At 38.5% G+C, this 19,539-nt stretch overlaps 2 protein-coding genes across 6 annotated transcripts; one reads left to right on the top strand and one right to left on the bottom strand.

Moving 5' to 3' along the window:
* The first annotated feature begins 198 nt into the window (after positions 1-198).
* Positions 199-19,246, top strand: LOC137807848 (ubiquitin-conjugating enzyme E2 4-like). 5 transcript variants are annotated; one of them, XM_068608674.1, is made up of 7 exons: positions 199-217; positions 14,000-14,071; positions 16,929-17,008; positions 17,344-17,458; positions 17,722-17,774; positions 18,004-18,132; positions 18,915-19,246. In XM_068608674.1, exons 2-7 carry the CDS (start codon positions 14,028-14,030, stop codon positions 19,049-19,051), a joined length of 558 nt encoding a protein of 185 aa, XP_068464775.1. In that variant the 5' UTR covers positions 199-217; positions 14,000-14,027; the 3' UTR covers positions 19,052-19,246. The 5 variants fall into 5 exon arrangements, with proteins under 5 accessions (XP_068464775.1, XP_068464773.1, XP_068464777.1 ...); XM_068608672.1 differs by lacking the exon at positions 199-217 and adding an exon at positions 12,347-12,444; XM_068608676.1 differs by lacking the exon at positions 199-217 and adding an exon at positions 12,347-12,444 and having other exon boundaries at positions 18,834-18,974.
* LOC137805647 (uncharacterized) lies at positions 7,259-10,387 on the bottom strand. Its single transcript, XM_068605588.1, has one exon. The coding sequence runs from the start codon at positions 10,385-10,387 to the stop codon at positions 7,259-7,261; it is 3,129 nt and encodes a 1,042-aa protein (XP_068461689.1).
* Positions 19,247-19,539: the final 293 nt, after the last annotated feature.

Raw genomic sequence — 19,539 nt, forward strand, 5'->3', positions numbered from 1 at the left:
CATTTAAAAAAACTTGAGTTTCATCTATTTTTATTTATCTTTCTTTTTACTTTTTTCATCTTATTTTCAATTGAACATCTTTTAATTCTTTTTTTTTTTCACTTTTAATATGCAAATGAAAGAAGAAGAAAAACTAGTAAAAGTCTTGCTTTGAAGTGCTGAACTTGCTGTTGACGACGTTACCACAGGACAAACCACCGCCAGGAAGATGATGAAGGTCACACTCACTGCTTTTAAAATAAAACTGATAATATAGAGTGAAATAAATAGGCTATATCCGCTTTTTTTCATATTTGATCTGCATCGTTCATCATATAAATACTTATCTAATGGTCCACCGATGGACTAATTGTTTCACTACTCCACTGTTTTAGTGATTTTTTTTCATACTAACTAATTCTTCTAAATAGTTTTAATATATTCCACTCTTAACAATTAGTAGATTCTAAAAAAAGTATTAAATTTCATTTAAATAATATTGTTTGTATATGATTATACAAATAGGTAAAAAAGTGGAACCTAGGCAGTCGAAAAATCACATACAAGTCATAAAATGAAAGTATACCAGTCATAAACCGAAAGTATGGTGGCAATTATTTTTTATATTACGAATTTTTTTATCTGAAATAGGCTTTTGATTTTTGTTTTGGGATTTTTATATTTGGAACACAAAAAGCTTTCTCGAATATATTTTTCCAGAATATATTATTTTCTATTCTGAATTTTCATTTCCAGAATAAAGGTTATTTTTGGAAATTTTTAAATTGTGTTGGGTGCAGATTGAAAAATGTTGGGTGTAGGAAGAATTTGCCAAGTATGGTTGGTGTAGTGTAGTATAGGTGGCTCACCTTGCTAGCTTACTTAAGCCCAAATACACATATCTTACCTATATTACTTTTCAAATAACACTCACTATATAAATATTTCTAGTACCTAGTCATAAGTATATAAATATTGTAACACTTTTTAACAAATTTTTCTCTTTAAAATCATAATAGTTTTTAAATAAATTTAATACAATCAAATGATGTTAATAATTTTTCTTAATAAGTATATATATATATATATATATATATATATATATATATATATATATATATATATATATATATATATATATATAAAAGACAATACAACATAACAAATTTAGATAAATATTCTACACTTTCAAGCAAAAGATACTTTTATAAAAAAAAATATTAACTTTTATCTTATTTAGTACCATTGATTACATTATAAAATTGAAAATGTTATTTTCTTATAATTATTGAAATTATCTTCAATATAACATGTGTACCTGTATGGATATTGGGGACTGAGTAATGTTGGTCCACGTCGATACAAGGTGTCTGCTTCAGTCTTGGTTGTCTTGTCCTTCGAGTTTCCTTCTTCCTCGCGTGCCTCGGTCGGCCGGTGGGGGTACCTGCGATTGTGCTCCGACGCTCAAGTCAGTAATCTCTCTCAGTGAGAATCCTTGATAATCTGAAAAAACATACCTCTCTCCCTTTCTTTCTCTTCTTTTGTATGTCCCTTTGGGCTTGGGCCCTCTGGGTCATTAGTGGTCGCGACGTGTTTTGTGGTCCTTGGGTCGTGTTAGATGGTTTCCTGGGATCTAGGGGGTGTTCCCGAAAATCCAAGGAGTGCTCACGTGTGTTTGTTACTCAGTGGGAATTGTAACCGTTTGTCCCACGTGTAACCATGTTCCTTGCTTAATTAGATAATTTAATTCGGACAACGCGGTCGTCCGGTACTGACCGGTATACTTGTCCCACGTGTAACCATGTTCCTTGCTTAATTAGATAATTTAATTCGGACAACGCGGTCGTCCGGTACCGACCGGTACACTTGCCCCCCAGGCTCGAGGTCATGTAAGGACGAAGAGTCGTATAAGGCTCAGGGGGTTATTGAAACAATGCGTGATAGCTGGCATCATTAATGTGTGGCAGAGATGTGACGCATGGCAGAGTTGCCGTTTGGGGATGCTGTCACATCTGGATCGATTGAATGGTAGGGATTACATGCCGTTTCGTATGCCGAGCGTATATGATCGTTGGATTAGATTTGATCTAATGGTGTTAGACGAACGCAAGGGTTTTGCTTCCCATCTCTTTGCCTATAAATAGTATTTCATTTGTAGAGTTGAGGGTTTTTCGTTCCTTTTGCTCTGAGTTTTGGGTTGCTTGCTCTGTTTTGCTAGGTGCCGATTTTGCCGCCAGTGTCTTCTTCTTCATTTCAAGGTTAGTCATGCCTTCTTCTGAGGAGTCTTCGAGTGTCGCGGGCTCGTCTTTGACTCGCGGTGCGAGTCAGGCATCGGACGGCCCAAGTTATGATTGGGTTGATCCTACCGTTCTTTGAATCCCCAGTAAAATAAAGTCTTCGGATAAATTAGATCAGTTTCTATCAACCCATAAAAAATTTCTAACCCCGGATTGCCCGGCCGATGCGTTATATGTCGATATATGCGATATGACCGACCGTGTGTGTCATGGCCGGGAGAATGCTCCACACGACTTTTTCTTTGTGTATAGTACCTTGTTTTCCCATTTACACGTAAGTTTACCTTTTGATGATTTTACCATGAGTATCCTTCGGATTCTCAATGTCGCACCGACACAATTGCACCCTAACTCGTGGGCTATTTTACAAGCCTTTCGAGTTATTTGCCGGATATTTGGACTCCTGCCGACCGCCGAATCATTTTTATATTATTATAACACGTACCCGAGTACCCAGTAGGTTGGTTGTCGTTATCCAGTCGTCCGGGGAACGTACGCTTTGCTGCTTTTACTACCTCGTATAAGAATTTTAAAGATTACTTTTTTAAAGTGTTTGTCGAGCCGGACGGCCGGGATCTATTCTATAATGCCGATGGAAGCACAAAATTTCCATTCCATTGGACGGAGAATCCCACCTCCCTTGACCATCGGCTTTGGGAATCTTTGTCCCCCATCGACCAAGAGATTTTGATGGTCGTGAATCAACTACCGTGTAGGCTCCCTACGCGGGAACTGATAGCCCTTTACGGGTCGCCCAAGCAGTGGGCGGACCTAAATGGTGAGCACCTTCTTCTTGCGGTCGTTCGGCTGATAGCATATTTGTATCTTACCTTCGTGTTTGTGGTGCAGAAATTGTTGTGAGCATGGATCCGAGTTTGAAGAAATATATGAATAGTCTGAAGAGGCAGGCTAAGAAGAGTAAAATAGCCACCATCGCTGGGATTGTCCCGCGGATGACTGAGCAGGAGGTCGTTCCGGTGGAGGTCGTCCCTGTTCCCGCTCAAGGAAAGAAGAGGGGACGTCCTGTTAAGGTGCCTAGGACGGACGCTCCGTCTTCGTCGGGCAGTCCCATTAGCTTATTGGTGTCATCCGTCAGGGTGGCACCTACAATGCAATTTGACTTGCGTCCGGAGGACGAGGAAATTTTTGCTACCATTCCCACCTTAGATATGGTCGAGGAGACGGTTGAGCTGCAGTGTCGTGCGGCTGTGGCAACCAGGGCTCTTGGGGACGAGCTAAGGAGAGTGAAGACAGTCTCGATTCCAAAATTGAAATCGCAGCTCAATGACTCGGTCGTCTCGTTGAAGGATGCCCTGAAGGCAGTGGATGAAGCCCGGACTGACGCTCAGTTGGTCAGGAAAGAGCATGAGGCTTTAAAGATTACTTTAGAAGAAGTAGCAGCAGGACGGGCAGATGCCATCAAGGAGCGGGAAAAACTGGCCGCGGAGAAAGAATTGTTGAGTGCTCAAGTTGAACAGCTTCAAGGGTTCATGTTGAGCATCAACGAAGAGTCATTCAGGCAGGGAGTTCGGCAGGTCGCCTTTTTCCATGGGGTGCCGGACGACGATGAGCGATACGACTCGAACATGGATGTTGTGGGCGGCCGTCTGATGCCTGTGGGGGACGAGGAGGCCGAAGAGAATGATCAAACAATCTGTCCTATAGCTGAGATGCCACGTGCAGATGATACCGTACCGTCGGAGGAGTCGATGCAACCGGATGACACCCTTGATATTGTTTAATATTTTCATTACCTGGGCCCGGGGTGTGGGCTAAAGACAATTTTACTGCTTTGTGACGTGTTTTGAACTATTTTACTTTTTACTATCGAATTTATTTTCATGTTGCTATTACCACGCAGTTTAATACCGGACGACGGTGCTTTGATGAAGAATTTGATGTCGCGCGTAACTTGGACATTTATATATAATTTAATTGAATTTCTGACTAAGGTAATTTAATTGAATTTCTGACCGAGTGAACGGTTAATTAATTTAATTGAATTTCTGACCAAGATTGGTGAATAACGTTTAAGTTATAATTCGGATAACTTTCGTTATATCTTCCAACCGAATGATCGGTTAATTAATTTAATTGAATTTCTGACCAAGATTGGTGAATAACGTTTAAGTTATAATTCGGATAACTTTCGTTATATCTTCCGACCGAATGATCGGTTAATTAATTTAATTGAATTTCTGACCAAGGTTTGGTGAATAGCGTTTAAGTTATAATTCAGATAACTTTAGTTATATATTCCGACCGAATGAACGGTGAATTAATTTAATTGAATTTCTGACCAAGGTTTGGTTAATAACGTTTAAGTTATAATTCAGATAACTTTAGTTATGTATTCCGACCGAATTAACGGTGAATTAATTGAATTTCTGACCAAGATTGGTGAATAACGTTTAAGTTATAATTCGGATAACTTTAGTTATGTATTTCGACCGAATGAACGGTGAATTAATTGAATTTCTGACCAAGATTGGTGAATAACGTTTAAGTTATAATTCGGATAACTTTAGTTATGTATTCCGACCGAATGAATGGAGAATTAATTGAATTTCTGACCAAGATTGGTGATTTAAAGTGCCTCGTTAAAACCTTCTCGGTAGAAAACCCTCCTTAGGGATAAAACTACCGAGCGAGGAAAGAGTGCACTAAGTTTATTCATCAACTGTAATAGAATTTGAGATGCGTGGCATTCCACGTTCTCGGTACAGATTTTCCTGACAAATATTCTAAGTAATAAGCTCCTCCTGTTGCTGTGTCGGAGATGCGGAACGGACCTTCCCAATTGCTTGAAAACTTTCCTCCGTCCTTCCGGGCGTCGCTGCGCATGCGCCAAACTAGATCTCCTTTCTGATAGCTTCGTGGCTTCACTTTGGAGTTGTACCTTCGTGCTGCTCGTACCTTGCATGCTTCTTCCCTTATCTTGCATTTGTCCCTTAATTCATTGATGAGGTCGAGGCCGACTAGTAGACTTTCCTTGTTTAAGTCTAGGTCTAACGTCTGTCGGCGTAGTGAAGGCTCGCCGATTTCGACCGGAATCATGGCTTCTGTGCCGTACGTCAGGCTATAAGGTGTTTCCTGAGTTGTTGACTGGGGAGTACAACGATAAGCCCACAGAACCTCTAACAATTCTTCAGTCCAATTTCCCTTGGACGGGCCAAGTCTCTTCTTTAACTCACTGAGAATAACTTTGTTGGCGGCTTCCGCCTGACCGTTGGTTTGAGGGTGTTCGACCGAACTCGTTATATGTTTGATGTGAAGTTTCTCATAGAATTCAGCTAGCCCACGGTCGGTGAACTGTCGACCATTGTCTGTGATAATGATCTGAGGTAGGCCGAACCTGCAGACAATGTTTTTCCACACAAAGCTTTGTACGTTCCGGGCGGTGATGGCTGTTAGTGGTTCAGCCTCAATCCATTTGGTAAAGTAATCTATACCCACCAGTAGGAACTTGCATTGCCCTTTTCCGGGTGTGAAAGGTCCGATAATATCCATTCCCCATTTCACGAACGGCCAAGGGGATAGGATGTAGTGCAAGTGTTCTGGTTTTTGGTGCAATAAGGTGCCGAACTCTTGACATTTCACGCACTTTTGAACGTATTCAGTGCAGTCTCCCTGTAAGGTCGGCCAGTAGTATCCAGCTCTTAGAATTTTGGCGGACATAGTCCGCGCTCCTGAATGGGTTCCGCATATCCCTTCGTGTAACTCGGTCATTACATAAGTGACTTGTTCTGGACCAAGGCATTTTAGGAGGGGACGGGAATACCCTCTCCTGTAAAGATCTTGCCCAATCAGTATGTATCGGGCGGCTTGTAACTTCATCGTTTTCTCCAAATGTGGATCGCATACACCATCGGTCAGATATTGTTTTATGGGAGTCATCCAGTTAGGTTGGGTGTCAGTCGCCATGCATTCTTCGGTACCAACACTTGGTTTAGCCAGGGTCACGTGTATGGCCGACCGGTGGACGCCTTTCTTTTTAGGGTAGCCAATCTCGATAGAGCGTCCGCCCTAGTATTATTTTCCCTCCGTACGTGTTGGAAGGAGATTTCTTTGAACCTGTTTAGAAGATTTTTTACGAAATGAAAATACTGTTGGAGTAATGTTTCTCTTACCTCATACTCCCCTGTAAGTTGTCCGACGACTAGACGGGAGTCGCTCTTACAAGTTATATTTGTTATCTCCAATTCAATCGCCAGATGCAAACCTGCGATTATAGCTTCGTATTCGGCTTGATTATTGGAAGTTTTAAATTCAAATTTCATGGCTTGTTCGACAACAATCTCCCCTGGTCCTTCAAGTACAACTCCTGCTCCGGACGAACGACTGTTTGATGACCCATCTACATATAGTGTCCATCGGGGAGTTTGTTCGGTCGGATAGGGAGTGAGTTCTGCTGTGAAGTCGGCGAGGGCTTGGGACTTGATGGCTCCCCTGGGTTGGTATTCGATATGGAATTCTGACAGTTCGACTGCCCAACCTATCATTCGTCCGGCGAGGTCAGGTTTGGTGAGAATCTTCATAATGGGATAGTTAGTCCTAACAATGACCTTGTGATTTTGGAAATACATCCGCATCCGTCGTGCGGTAATGACCAAAGCGAAGGCAACTTTTTCGACCATTTGGTACCGGGTTTCTGTGTCATGTAAGACTCGACTTACAAAATATACCGGTCGTTCTTCCGCTTCAATTTCTTGTACCAGAGCGGAACTCACCGCTTCATTGGAGACGGCGAGGTAGACCACAATGGGTTCCCGTGCGTTCGGTTTCTGGATGACCGGTGGAGACGCCAGAAATGCTTTTAACTGTTGGAAATTTTGTTCACATTCATCTGTCCATTCAAATTTACTTGTCTTCTTCAGAATTTTTATGATGGGTCTCGTTCGTTCGGCAAGCTTAGGTACGAATCGAGACAACGAAGTGAGACGGCCGACTAGTCTCTGGATCTCTTTGAGTCCGTTGGGACTTCACATTTCGGTGATTGCCTTGTATTTTTCTGGATTAGCCTCTATACCCCGATGTGTGAGCATGAAGCCTAAGAACTTCCCCCCTTCTACGCCGAACGCGCACTTCTCCGGGTTTAAACGCATGCGGTATTGACGCAAGGCTTGAAAAACCTCTTTTAAGTCAGAAACATGTTGTTTGCAAGAGTCTGATTTGATGACGATGTCGTCAACGTATACTTCTACGTTCCGACCGATCATGTCGTGGAATACGTGATCCATGAGTCGCTGGTATGTGGCTCCTGCATTCTTGAGGCCGAACGGCATGACTTCATAGAAGAAATTATCAGAATCTGTTCTAAACGCGGTTTTTTCTCGATCACGGTGGTACATTTGTATTTGATTGTAACCTGAATAAGCATCAAGGAAACTTAGGATTTGATGACCGGCTGCACCGTCGACCAGCCGGTCGATAGTAGGTAGGGGATACGAGTCCTTTGGGCACGCCTTGTTAAGGTCTGTGTAGTCTACGCACATTCTCCATTTTCCATTCGTCTTTTTTACCATCACTACATTGGCTAGCCATGTCGTATAGTGGGCCTTTTGAATAAAACCAGCTTGAATTAGCTTGTCTGTTTCTTCTCGTGCGGCTTTGCGCCGTTCTTCACCTAGTTTCCTTTTCTTTTGAGCGATCGGCCTGGCCTCTGTATAAACAGACAATCGATGGGTAATCACATCTGACTTTACCCCTGGCATGTTTGCAGCTGTCCAGGCGAAAAGATCAGCGTTCTTTGTTAATGTTTTACCGATCGTCTCTCGGTCGTCTGGTTTGAGGGATGTTCCCATGTATGTTTTCCGGTCTTTGTCCCGAAGGAATATGGGTTGAAGATCTTCCCCTGCTTCCATTCGGGGATCATCCAGTCGAGGATCTAGATCGACTAAAGCGACCAAGTGTCTTCTAGATTCTCTTCCTCTAGAGCGTCTTTCTGTTGACCGACCTCTTCGCTCTGTGGTCCGTTCGGCTGACGTGGTATAAAGCCTTCGGGTCGGCTCCACCTTCAGGCTAGCTACATAACACTCTCGTGCTGTCTTCTGGTCTACATGCACGGTTGCTATATCTCCATTGACTGAGGGGAACTTCATAGCTAAATGAGGAGTTGAGACAATGGCTTTCAATCTGTTGATAGATGGTCGACCGAGCAAAATATTGTACGATGTATTGGCATTAACGAGTAGATATCGTATGTTGATGGTCTTGCTGAGGTAATCATCTCCGAACGTGGTGTATAGATCGATAAATCCTTTCGTATCCACTCTTTCCCCTGAGAAACCAACTATCTGCTCGTTGTAGGGTTGTATCTCTGCTTCTGGAATCTTCATATTCTTAAACGTTTCCCAATACAGGATGTCGACCGAGCTACCCTGATCTACCAAAACTTTTGCAATTGCAAATTTATCTATCTCCACAGTTATTACCATGGGGTCATCTTGAGATGGATCGATTGCTGTGAAGTCTTCGTCAGTGAAAGTGATTGGTGGTATATGCGGTCGGCGTTGTGTGGAAGTCGAATGAACGGATTGAATTGCTCTCAAATGTTTTTTCCTTGCTGAATTAGAGCATCCTCCACCCGCAAAGCCACCTGCAATGTAATTAATTTCTTGAGGGGGCTGACCGAGCGACACCGGTCCAGCGATTGTATTGATGACTGTGCGAACTTTTTGTTTAGTTCGACTTCTACGTTCAGGGCTTTCGCTTTTAGGCCTCGTTCGTCTGATCGGACTTTCGCTTCTTTTTCTTCTGTTTGAACGATAGTGGTTGTCACGGGTCCGGTCGTCTCTTCGTCCCGAACGTTCTCGGGGATCATGATCACGCTGGGGTGACCTGGGTGCAGTGATGGTGGTTTTCACGAACTTGCGGAGATGACCGGCCTGGATGAGCTCTTCAATTTTATCTTTCAGTGCTTGGCATCCTTCGGTCGTGTGGCCATAGTTACGATGGTATTGGCAACGTTTACTGGTGTCGGCATTGGGAGGGGTTTGTGATTGCCTCAATGCCGGAATCAATTCAATCTGCAGTGCTTCGTCGAGAACCTTACCCCTTGGTACAATCAAGGGAGTGTAGTTGTGGAAACGGGGACCCCTATTGGGGCGATGTCGTTCTCGGTCGGTTGGTACTGTGGGGGGACGAATCCCTTTGCTCTTGTCCGTGTTCTCAGCATAAGTTTTTCGATGATAGTCAATATGTTCTTCTATCTGCATGAACTTTGTTGCTCTTGTTCTTAATTCATCCATATTGCACGGAGGTCGTTTGATAAGGCTTTCAGTGAACCTTCCCGGTAGTATGGCCGAGACCAAATGATGCATGGCTATTTCTGGATTAAGATTACGAATGTTCATACACACTTTGCTAAATCTGTTCATGAATGTTCTCAATGATTCTCCCCTTTCTTGTTTGACATTTAGAAGAGACATGGAGGATGTCCGATGAGGTCTACTTGTGGCGTATTGCGTGGTGAACTTCAATTCCAAAGCGTCGAAGCTTGTAATGGAATTGGGTGGAAGGTCCGAAAACCATCCAAGGGGGCCTTCCCTGAGAGAGGTGGGGAAGACTTTACACCATACCGTTCGGTCGGTTGTGTAGAGGGTCATTTGAGTTCTAAATATATTCAGATGTTCGTCTGGGTCTGTGGAACCGTCATAAAGGTTTATCGTTAGGCCCCTCCACTTGTCAGGGAGAGGAGTGGCTATGATGTCATCAGTGAACGGATGGCCTTTCGGGTTTGTTACCTTGTTTGGGGTTACTGGCTTTACACTCTGATGGGTGTGTTGAACGAGTGACGTGTGAGGTATAGCCTGGGCTATTGTTCTCGTTCCTGATTGGAACGGTGATGGAGAAGGTGCACGTGAATGCCCTTCGCGTTCAGATTGCTCAAGTCTATCCAACAATCTCTTGTTCTGTTCTTTCAATTGTGCTATCTCTTCTGCGTGTTGTTGACGCTCTTCTTCTCGTCTTTTCCTTTCTTCATCCTGGCGAAGTTGATCGATGACCCCTTTTTGGAGTAACTCCTGCATCTGAATCTGGAGGGTTTGTAGTATGGTCCTATGCTCTTCAGAGATATCATTGTTGTTGTTGTTGTTTGCCGTTGAGCCCATCTTCAAGCGTTGGGATCTTTGGGTCTGGGAATAATGATTACTCGGCCCCACGATGGGCGCCAATTGTACCTGTATGGATATTGGGGACTGAGTAATGTTGGTCCACGTCGATACAAGGTGTCTGCTTCAGTCTTGGTTGTCTTGTCCTTCGAGTTTCCTTCTTCCTCGCGTGCCTCGGTCGGCCGGTGGGGGTACCTGCGATTGTGCTCCGACGCTCAAGTCAGTAATCTCTCTCAGTGAGAATCCTTGATAATCTGAAAAAACATACCTCTCTCCCTTTCTTTCTCTTCTTTTGTATGTCCCTTTGGGCTTGGGCCCTCTGGGTCATTAGTGGTCGCGACGTGTTTTGTGGTCCTTGGGTCGTGTTAGATGGTTTCCTGGGATCTAGGGGGTGTTCCCGAAAATCCAAGGAGTGCTCACGTGTGTTTGTTACTCAGTGGGAATTGTAACCGTTTGTCCCACGTGTAACCATGTTCCTTGCTTAATTAGATAATTTAATTCGGACAACGCGGTCGTCCGGTACTGACCGGTATACTTGTCCCACGTGTAACCATGTTCCTTGCTTAATTAGATAATTTAATTCGGACAACGCGGTCGTCCGGTACCGACCGGTACAACATGCATTAAGATTTTATAGGCTATATAACGTTTTTCCTGTTAAAAAAAATATTCAATTGAACTTGTAACGATTTGCATTAAGCTTAAGCTGAAAGATATAAATTATTTTGTAAGAAAAATAAACTGAAATGTTTCCAAGTTTTATTTTTAAAAACTAAGTTCTTAGAAAATTAAACTTCTAAAACTAAACTATACTGTTACACAAACATATTTATAATTAAATTTGTCAAAGTTAAAGTATGAGAATTAATATTCAATCAGAGTAAAAAACTTGAAGATTGTAACAATTAAGTAACCTATCTATTTTTATGATAACAACCTTATTTATTAAATTCGTCTTAGATAACATATAGTTTAAATATGTGATATTTTTTTATAGTTTCTTTTAGATATTATTTTATTCAGTCAATTTTTGTTGTTTAAATTTAATTTAAGCTGATATTGTTTTCAAAATAAATATGTGAAATACTTTTTTTTTTACTAAAACTGTGGCATTTAATAATTTTTTTTTTAATAATTTTTAAAGTGCGTGTTTTATTAACTAACTAATTATAAATACTTAATTTTATAAGATATTTCTATATAAAAGATTACTATTTATAAAATCATTTGAAGTAGTTCAATCACCTTAAAAACAACTCAATTTAGTTTACACAAATTATTGTCATTTAGTTTAGTTTCTTGAAACTACATTTGCATTCAATATATTTTTTCATAGAGTTAAATTTAGTTCATTTTATCCATCCAATCTTATAATATGTTTTATGAAAACATTACATTATTCTTTTAGTTTAGATCTATATAAAAGTTTTAAAAATTCAGTATCATGAAAAAAAATCGTTTTTTTTTATATGTAAAATGGTTGAAATATAATTATAAATTCACGAAGCATTTATATAAATTTTTATTAAAATAAATATCTTTTACTTGTCATATATATATATATATATTATAATAGAAAAATAATGGTCATACTTGGCACACTTAATACATAGTTATTATCAATTAAAGTCATGAATAAAACTCATAAATAAATTTTAGTTTTATGAAAAATTGTGCTTTCGAACAATATGAGGGTTATATATAAATCAAATGAAGTGAATATAGTTAGAAAAATTGAGCATAGCATGTTATTTTAGCATTAACTGATTGAAGAAATAATATATGCACGTGAAGTGGAAATTGTACCTCCTAGAGTAATAAATTGGAATTAGCTCGGTAATTAATAGGAATTGTACTTACTAGAAAAATGGTGAAACATAATTGCCACGTTGCCGAACCTTTCTAGAACACGTGTTATGTCCCACGTCGACATTCTATCTCCCTTACACCCACCCACTCCCTATATATGTGTTCCTCCTCATTTCCTTTCTCAATTCTCTTCTTTTCAATTACTCTCTGATCACAACGCCATCACCAAAACGCTACAAGGGTTTCAGGCAAGCCATCATTTCCCCCAAATTATAGTTTCACTTCTTTTATGCCAATGCACTTTTTCTCTCTTATCCTCTCTTCCTTTTGATTTTGCACTAATTCAAGCATGCTTAGCAATAGCAGTGCACGCATTGTTTTCCCTCTATCTTTGGTTAAATGGGTCAGCCATAGATCTTTCTACCGGAATCTATAATAGCTCTTTTGTAACCTTGCTTGTCGGTATCGGTTTTATTCAATTAACGCAAATATGCCTTTTCTCATTTTGCCTTCCGTTTCCGAATTGCTGGCTAGGAAGTTTATCCAAGTAAGACAAGGAATTTTGGGTATTTTCCTTTGTTTCAAATGGACGCAGTCGTTTGCAAAAGATTTTGACTTTCATGTATTTGCACTTCGTGCCAATGAAGCGTGCACTTGTGCCACGTTGTGTATCACGCACTTTGTATAGCTTTTTTCTGTGCATTCGTAAGACCCTTTCATTAGTCACTGTTGCTTGGTGTTCTCCTTTGGACCTGTTAGCTTTGTGCTTCAATACTCGGAAGGGTGATAATGTTGGTTCCTATTTTATTCACATAGATAGTGTTTGTCTCATTGGGGTGGAAATTTTCATCAGCTTAAGTATTCTTCTGTCCTTCTGAAGCAAGGGGTCGTTTTTGTTGCCTTCATCGTAGTTGAAGGATTACTCTTTACTGAGTAGGAATTTGGTTTAAGTTTGCCTGTAGTGTAAAGTTCTGCAAGTATGCTCTGTGATGAACAGAGCTATGTAGTATACACGTAAACAACTATGTCTGTGTTTGTGTTTAATTTTCCTTCTCCACTCTGTCCTTTTCTGTTTGATCCATGGGTAATGTGCATTTATTTCGGAAGAATAATTGCTTATTCTTTCAAGTGTTATAAGCAAGCTTTTAAAAAACTAGCTATTTCTCTAAAAGTAATCAAGTTGTTACCCTTCATACATACTGCCTCTCTTTTGCGAAGTTTCTCTTCGTTCTTTCTACAAGACCCCCTTTAAATTGTCAACTGCATTAATTGCTTTATTTTATATTTTTATAAAAAAACCCCAAATCGAGGGGCAGTATTTGTGTGGAAAGAGATTAAGTGAATGGAATTAATTTCTGTAGTCGAATGATATTTTGAACATTCAATGAAAAAGATAATTTCTTCGACTCTGCACTATCTTTATATGATATAGGGTGTCTTTCTTCACAGATGAGGCTTCTATTTATGGATTAATAGAGATCTTCTTGCTCCTGATTTTTGCATCAAAACAATTGCAAAGTTTCTTATACTTGGGTTTTCTGCTTCTCTGCATCATTTATCAGCAAAAGTGGTGAATCTTGACGGGCAAAATTATGTTTTGGTTTGATATGTAGGGCACCACCACAAACATTTTAGGATATATCAAGTTTCTAATCCTATTTTAAATTTAACAGAAATGAATTGAGCTTATATAGGCTGCACATCGAAATTAGGTTTTGTTTTTTATATCTTCTGTTTTGGGGAAGATGAGAACAAATATGTACATTGGCAGATATTAAATTTTCCTTATTGTATCTCTAGCAGGTTGAAATAAGTGATTTGTATAATCAAAATGTCATCTCCAAGCAAGAGAAGAGAAATGGATGTTATGAAATTGTAAGTAGATTTTATTATTGAGTGTTTATGGTTACATTATTTTAAACTGTTTGAATTATTTGTTGTATATTTTTTTCTATAAATGGGTGGCAATCGGTATATTGTTAAATTCTTTGAAATATATTATGGTTTGTTTGTTTTGATTGTTGGCATGACGTGATGAAGAAGCACATTTGGCACATTATAGGTTATCTTCACGAGGTATCATTTGATCTTGAACCCACGTCCACGTTCATAATGTGGGTAAATTTCAGTAAGTTTAATTTGGCTTAAAGAGAAGCCTGTTTAAACTAAAGTTCTATTACACAGAAGGACCTGGACTACTTGTTGAAATGAAACAGCCATTATATATAGTAGTTTGTAAGATTTATAAAGGATTAAAATCCGTCCAAATCCGTTGAAGTACACGCCTTTCCTAACTTACCATAATTTTTATTTTTGTTAATCACTAAATACCGTGTAGTGTTGTTTTCAAGTTAAAATATGACGTAATCCTATGTTGAATCCATGTAGCTTTTTGTAATTTTTTATATGTTGCTGTTTGATAGTCCATTGTGTGGGTTAAATGGATGAAGAAAACTAAATGGAGAAGATGAATTTGGTTGGTGAATATAGAAACTTAGAAGAGGTGAGGCCAACTCCTAAGTGATTCTAAGCTAGACACAAAACTAGTGCTAATGAGTGAGCAAAGAAGACAAATTGTGCACAAACTTGGACATCATTTCTTTATCAATTCTAAGCTCCTTTAGAAAAGGGTTAGCACTTGTATTTATAGTCCTAAGAGTAGTCAAGGTGCAAGTTTTAATCCTAAAAACTCTCCACTTCCATGGTGTGACAATTGGCTACCTCACTCTCACAAATTTCTAACTCCACTCAGTGTTGTTTTCAAGTTAAAATATCTGGTTAGTTGATCAGCAAGAAGGTAACAACACCCTGAAAACTAGATTTGAAGGGGGCTAATGTGATTGTTGGAAAACTGCCTTAATTGCAGTCACCCCTTGGTTGGAAAGGGCTACTTAGTGCGGCCTTGATAATGAAGGTCGAGTTGGGGATTATAGTGGATTATAGTGGTGGCCACCAGGACGTGTCTCCTTGATAGTTCAGATCTCTTATCAATTGGAGATATGAATCATGCAGTGCTTTTAAAGTGTAGAAACCCCTTAATTTTTGTGGAGTTGACTGAGTTCTTCATTCTAAGAGTAATAAAAAAACAAATTTTGGGGATTCATGATAAAGAAAAACTTCAGTTTTTGTGATGGTCACATGATGTGCACGAAACATAATTATTTGACTGTAAAAGTAATGTTTTCACTTAAAATCAAATTGAGGGCTAAGTGATAAAATGTAGACCTTAGAGTTAAGTTTAGATATGCAATACTTAATGGGAAATTTGTTTTACCCATTTATTAACATTCATGAGAGAAGGCAGGATTATGAATTGGCTGTTTCTGTCATGAAAAATCACCTGGAAGTGACAATCAAATTCATCACAGCATGATATGCCAAGCATAGAAACCAACTTCAAAATTAAAAAGATAAAAATTGCTTAGGATTCTCCATCACATTACGTTTTAGCATAAGCTGAATTTTAGTCATAACATAGACTTCACCTTTTTTAGTGGGAATAGGGATCTGCAAATTACTAAAACAATTGAGGAAATTAAAAAGAAGCGAAAAAGAACATGGTTACTTAGTCTTAGTCTGTTGGCAGTTTATGTTTTCCCCAGGGTGCCTTTTCTGGTGTCATACCATCATATTTCCCTGTGGTAGGGGACTAAACCACTGCTTTTTTATGATTTTATTTTTCAGAGAAACATTTTTTAAATGCTGAATGATATAGTAAACTTCAACCATGTAGTACTTAGTGAAAGTAAATTCATTATAAATCGATCCCATTCCCTCCATTTTCCTTTTTTTCCTCCCAAAAAATAAATGTCTTTAATAACATATGATACTTGTTATTCTTGACATCGATCAATTAGTGCAACTTTTTTGGTCATATAATGAGTTAATATAGGTATTTGACTAAGTAAGGATGATATGTTGGTGTCTTGGTAGCAATATCATTTATGCATATTTTATCTACCTAAATGAAAGTTGTTACGCTGAAAGAAGCGATAGTATTATGCGGTGCCGTATGGTACTTATAGGCTATGTTATCACAATGAACGCGTAGATGTCGTTATGGATGGAATAGCATGGTTGAAATTGATAACAGCAATTGAAATGAAGGCATATGGGCTTCATCTAATTTAGTAACTTGTGCCGAACAAAATTATCAAGTGACCTTTATATGCTTCAAATGCATTGCATGATTGGTGAGGTTTATGAAGTATGTGCATAAGACCCAAAAAAAAAAGTCGCAAAAGCCTAGTATGAATGAACTTTCCAACGAACAGTTATAGGAGAAAAAAAGGTAAATATACCTCTGTTTCTCTCGGAAGCTAAAATTAATTTTGAAGCTCAACTTTCAAAAGCTCTATCATCGAACTTCTCTTGAAGTTGACATATGAAAAGTTAATTTAACTTAAGGAGAGAAATTCCATTCATTTTTTCTCTTTTTCTGCTATAAGTACTTGTTAAATGTTTGTCCAAATGGTGTCAAAGGCTTGAACCTTTTGTGGGATTTGGCATTGATCAAATGATGCTAATGTACTATATTTTTCTAGAGTTAGAAAGCGTATGCATGTGCTAGTTTGTAAATTCATGTTGATGACTGTTCCTTATATCTTTCGGATGAACTTAGAGTCCAAGACTATCATTCTTGGCATTTTATTCACATGGTCATGTATGCTTGATCACTCCAGCAAAAACATTTTGTAGTCATATTTCTCAAATATTCCCTACTTTTTTTCAGGATGATGAGTGATTATACAGTGGAGACGATAAACGATGGACTTAGTGAATTCAATGTTGAGTTTCATGGTCCAAAAGAAAGTACTGTCAAAATTCCATGGTTAACCTACTCTTTTGTTTGATGAAATGAAACTGTAAATGTGTACTAAGAATTACTTACTATTTTTTTTCTTAAACCAAGTATTTCCCTTTTTTTCCTTTCTCATGAGAAAATGGGAGGACAAAAAGACTTTGATGAGAAGCTCCTTTATTTCTATCAACATAATTTTCCATATAATATTTGCATGTCACATTTCATATTCTAGCTTGACACTGGTTTCCTTGTCTTTAAATGGGTTGTGACCACAAAGACCAATTGCTTGTCTTTAATCTATTTGTTTGTTCCTTGATTGATCACATTTACGTGATTGTTGCAGGTCTTTATGAAGGTGGAGTCTGGAAAATTCGTGTTGAGCTTCCTGATGCTTACCCATATAAATCCCCTTCTATTGGCTTTGTGAACAAAATATTCCACCCAAATGTCGATGAGTTGTGAGCACTTCATATGCTATTAGTCAATCTTTAATTTTTTGGGTGAATATTTCTTCTGCTCTATGTAGTTTCTGCACTAATATGGGTCAATGGATTATTTCCTTTTTTATATTTGGGTTCCATGATACATGTCAGTAATTTTTTTCTGCTGTTTATATTTCATTGTTTTGGGATTTTGTGCAAGATATTTCTTAGGAGTATCAAGTCACGGAAACAGCTTGCTAATGTGACTGATTCTGCTTTGCACATTTCATCAACTGCAGATCTGGCTCTGTTTGCTTGGATGTCATTAACCAATCTTGGAGCCCAATGTTTGGTAATTCAGTTATACGCTTTCATAGTAAAAGTTTCAAGTATCCATCGTCTGAAGGTTCTATTAGTTTGTCATATTTCTGTCTATGTACTCTGAGGTATATAATTATCTGAACGAAAATTCAACATGAATATAGAATATCCTCCTTCATTAATGTCCTCTCTCCTTTTCTGGCTAATCTGTTATGTTTTTTGTTTCTTGAAAATGACCAAGGTTTCTTGTGTGTTTTCAGATCTTCTAAATGTCTTTGAAGTTTTTCTTCCACAACTCCTGCTTTATCCAAATGCTTCAGATCCTCTCAATGGCGATGCAGCATCGTTAATGATGAAGGATAAAAAGTTGTATGATCAGAAAGTTAAAGGTGAGCATATTGTTTGTTATGTGCTACTTTTTCTGATAATTGAAGACATGTTATATTGGTTTCTCTATTTTAGTTATTCAAATACAATTCCTATTGTCTGCTGATTGCCAGTGTTTGTTTGGTGCATGGATTTGTGCATAGAATGGGAATTGGACATTGGAATTGATTTCCTATTTCTGTTAGTACCACTACTATTTTCATCATCGTTTCCTCACCGCGTTGTGGTCATCATGCCACCGCCAATTGGGGATCATTTTTTTTATTCAATTTGTTGTGTAATTCTAGTCAGAATGGAATTATAATTCAATTCTTACCTTCAGTTTTTTTATTTATCCATAGGTAAGAATCATGATTCTAAACCAAAATTGAATTGCATTTCAACTACGATTGTGATTACATGCGCTTAATGGAGGATCTCCGTAACTAATTGGTTTCTGATTGAATAACTTTAACCTCCTGGGCGAATCACATCTGGACTTTGGTTTGTAATGATAAAACCGTGCTAGTGCTCCGGACCCGTATTTACCCCCCTTTTATTCTCTTAACACCCGCGCCCAGCCAAGATCAGGAAGTTGTGTCATGCAATGCAATGGTTCAGCACTATATTTTTACCAAAGGCTGTAAATTATTCAAACACGATGATATTTTTTGTACCCGAGACTGCTTCATGTATTTCTTAATGTTTGGATTTATTTCTAAAGTTAGGATGCTTTGGTGAATTGGGGGGCTATTTCATGGTGACAAAAGATATATAAAAATTGCTCTGCTATTTGTGGGGACAGAGTATTGTGAGCGGTATGCTAAGAAGGAAAACAATAGCAACTCTACAGCTGGTGAGGAGAGTGGAGATGACGAAGACATCAGTGAAGAAGACAGTGGATCTAGTGATGATGACATTCCTGGTCATGCTGATCCTTAAACTGGTTTAATGATCTTCCAATTATACCTTTTAAAGGGTCCATGTAATACCAATCAAAGCATTATTAAATCATTGTTACCTGTTCAATTATAAGACGTAGGGATTATATTCACTGTTTCTGCTTGTAAAATTACAATTCTCATTCCTCAGTAATTTCATGAAAAGCTATAATATAATATATAGTTAGTGCTATAATCGAATTTTACATTGTGTACTTCATTACTTTGAAAAAAAAAGATGTTGATACATGTTCAAAATTTCAGTTTTCTCCTGTATAATTATCTAACAATATTACTTCCAGTTATGGAAATATGTTTCTTCTTGTCAGTGGAGTCTTGATTCAAGAACACCAATGGATAGTTTTGACAAATTTGCTTAATGGCTTAACTTTTCTTCTTCTTCTTAACATCAGTATATAGACTAAGTAGTCAAGAGTAAAAAAATCATTAAAATTTTTTAGAGCCGAATTATAAAATTTTAATTGTGTC

The sequence above is a fragment of the Phaseolus vulgaris genome, chromosome 3, assembly GCF_000499845.2.
Source record: "Phaseolus vulgaris cultivar G19833 chromosome 3, P. vulgaris v2.0, whole genome shotgun sequence".
Lineage (NCBI taxonomy): Eukaryota > Viridiplantae > Streptophyta > Magnoliopsida > Fabales > Fabaceae > Phaseolus > Phaseolus vulgaris.

What these genes read in the sequence shown, in the direction of transcription:
- LOC137805647 (XM_068605588.1), bottom strand. Translation starts at nt 10,387, where the DNA reads ATGGGCTCAACGGCAAACAACAACAACAACAATGATATCTCTGAAGAG.
- LOC137807848 (XM_068608674.1), top strand. Translation starts at nt 14,028, where the DNA reads ATGTCATCTCCAAGCAAGAGAAGAGAAATGGATGTTATGAAATT. An exon ending in GAAATGGATGTTATGAAATT is followed by an intron (nt 14,072 to 16,928) that starts GTAAGTAGATTT and finishes ACTTTTTTTCAG; the next exon opens with GATGATGAGTGATTATACAG. An exon ending in GTTTCATGGTCCAAAAGAAA is followed by an intron (nt 17,009 to 17,343) that starts GTACTGTCAAAA and finishes TGATTGTTGCAG; the next exon opens with GTCTTTATGAAGGTGGAGTC.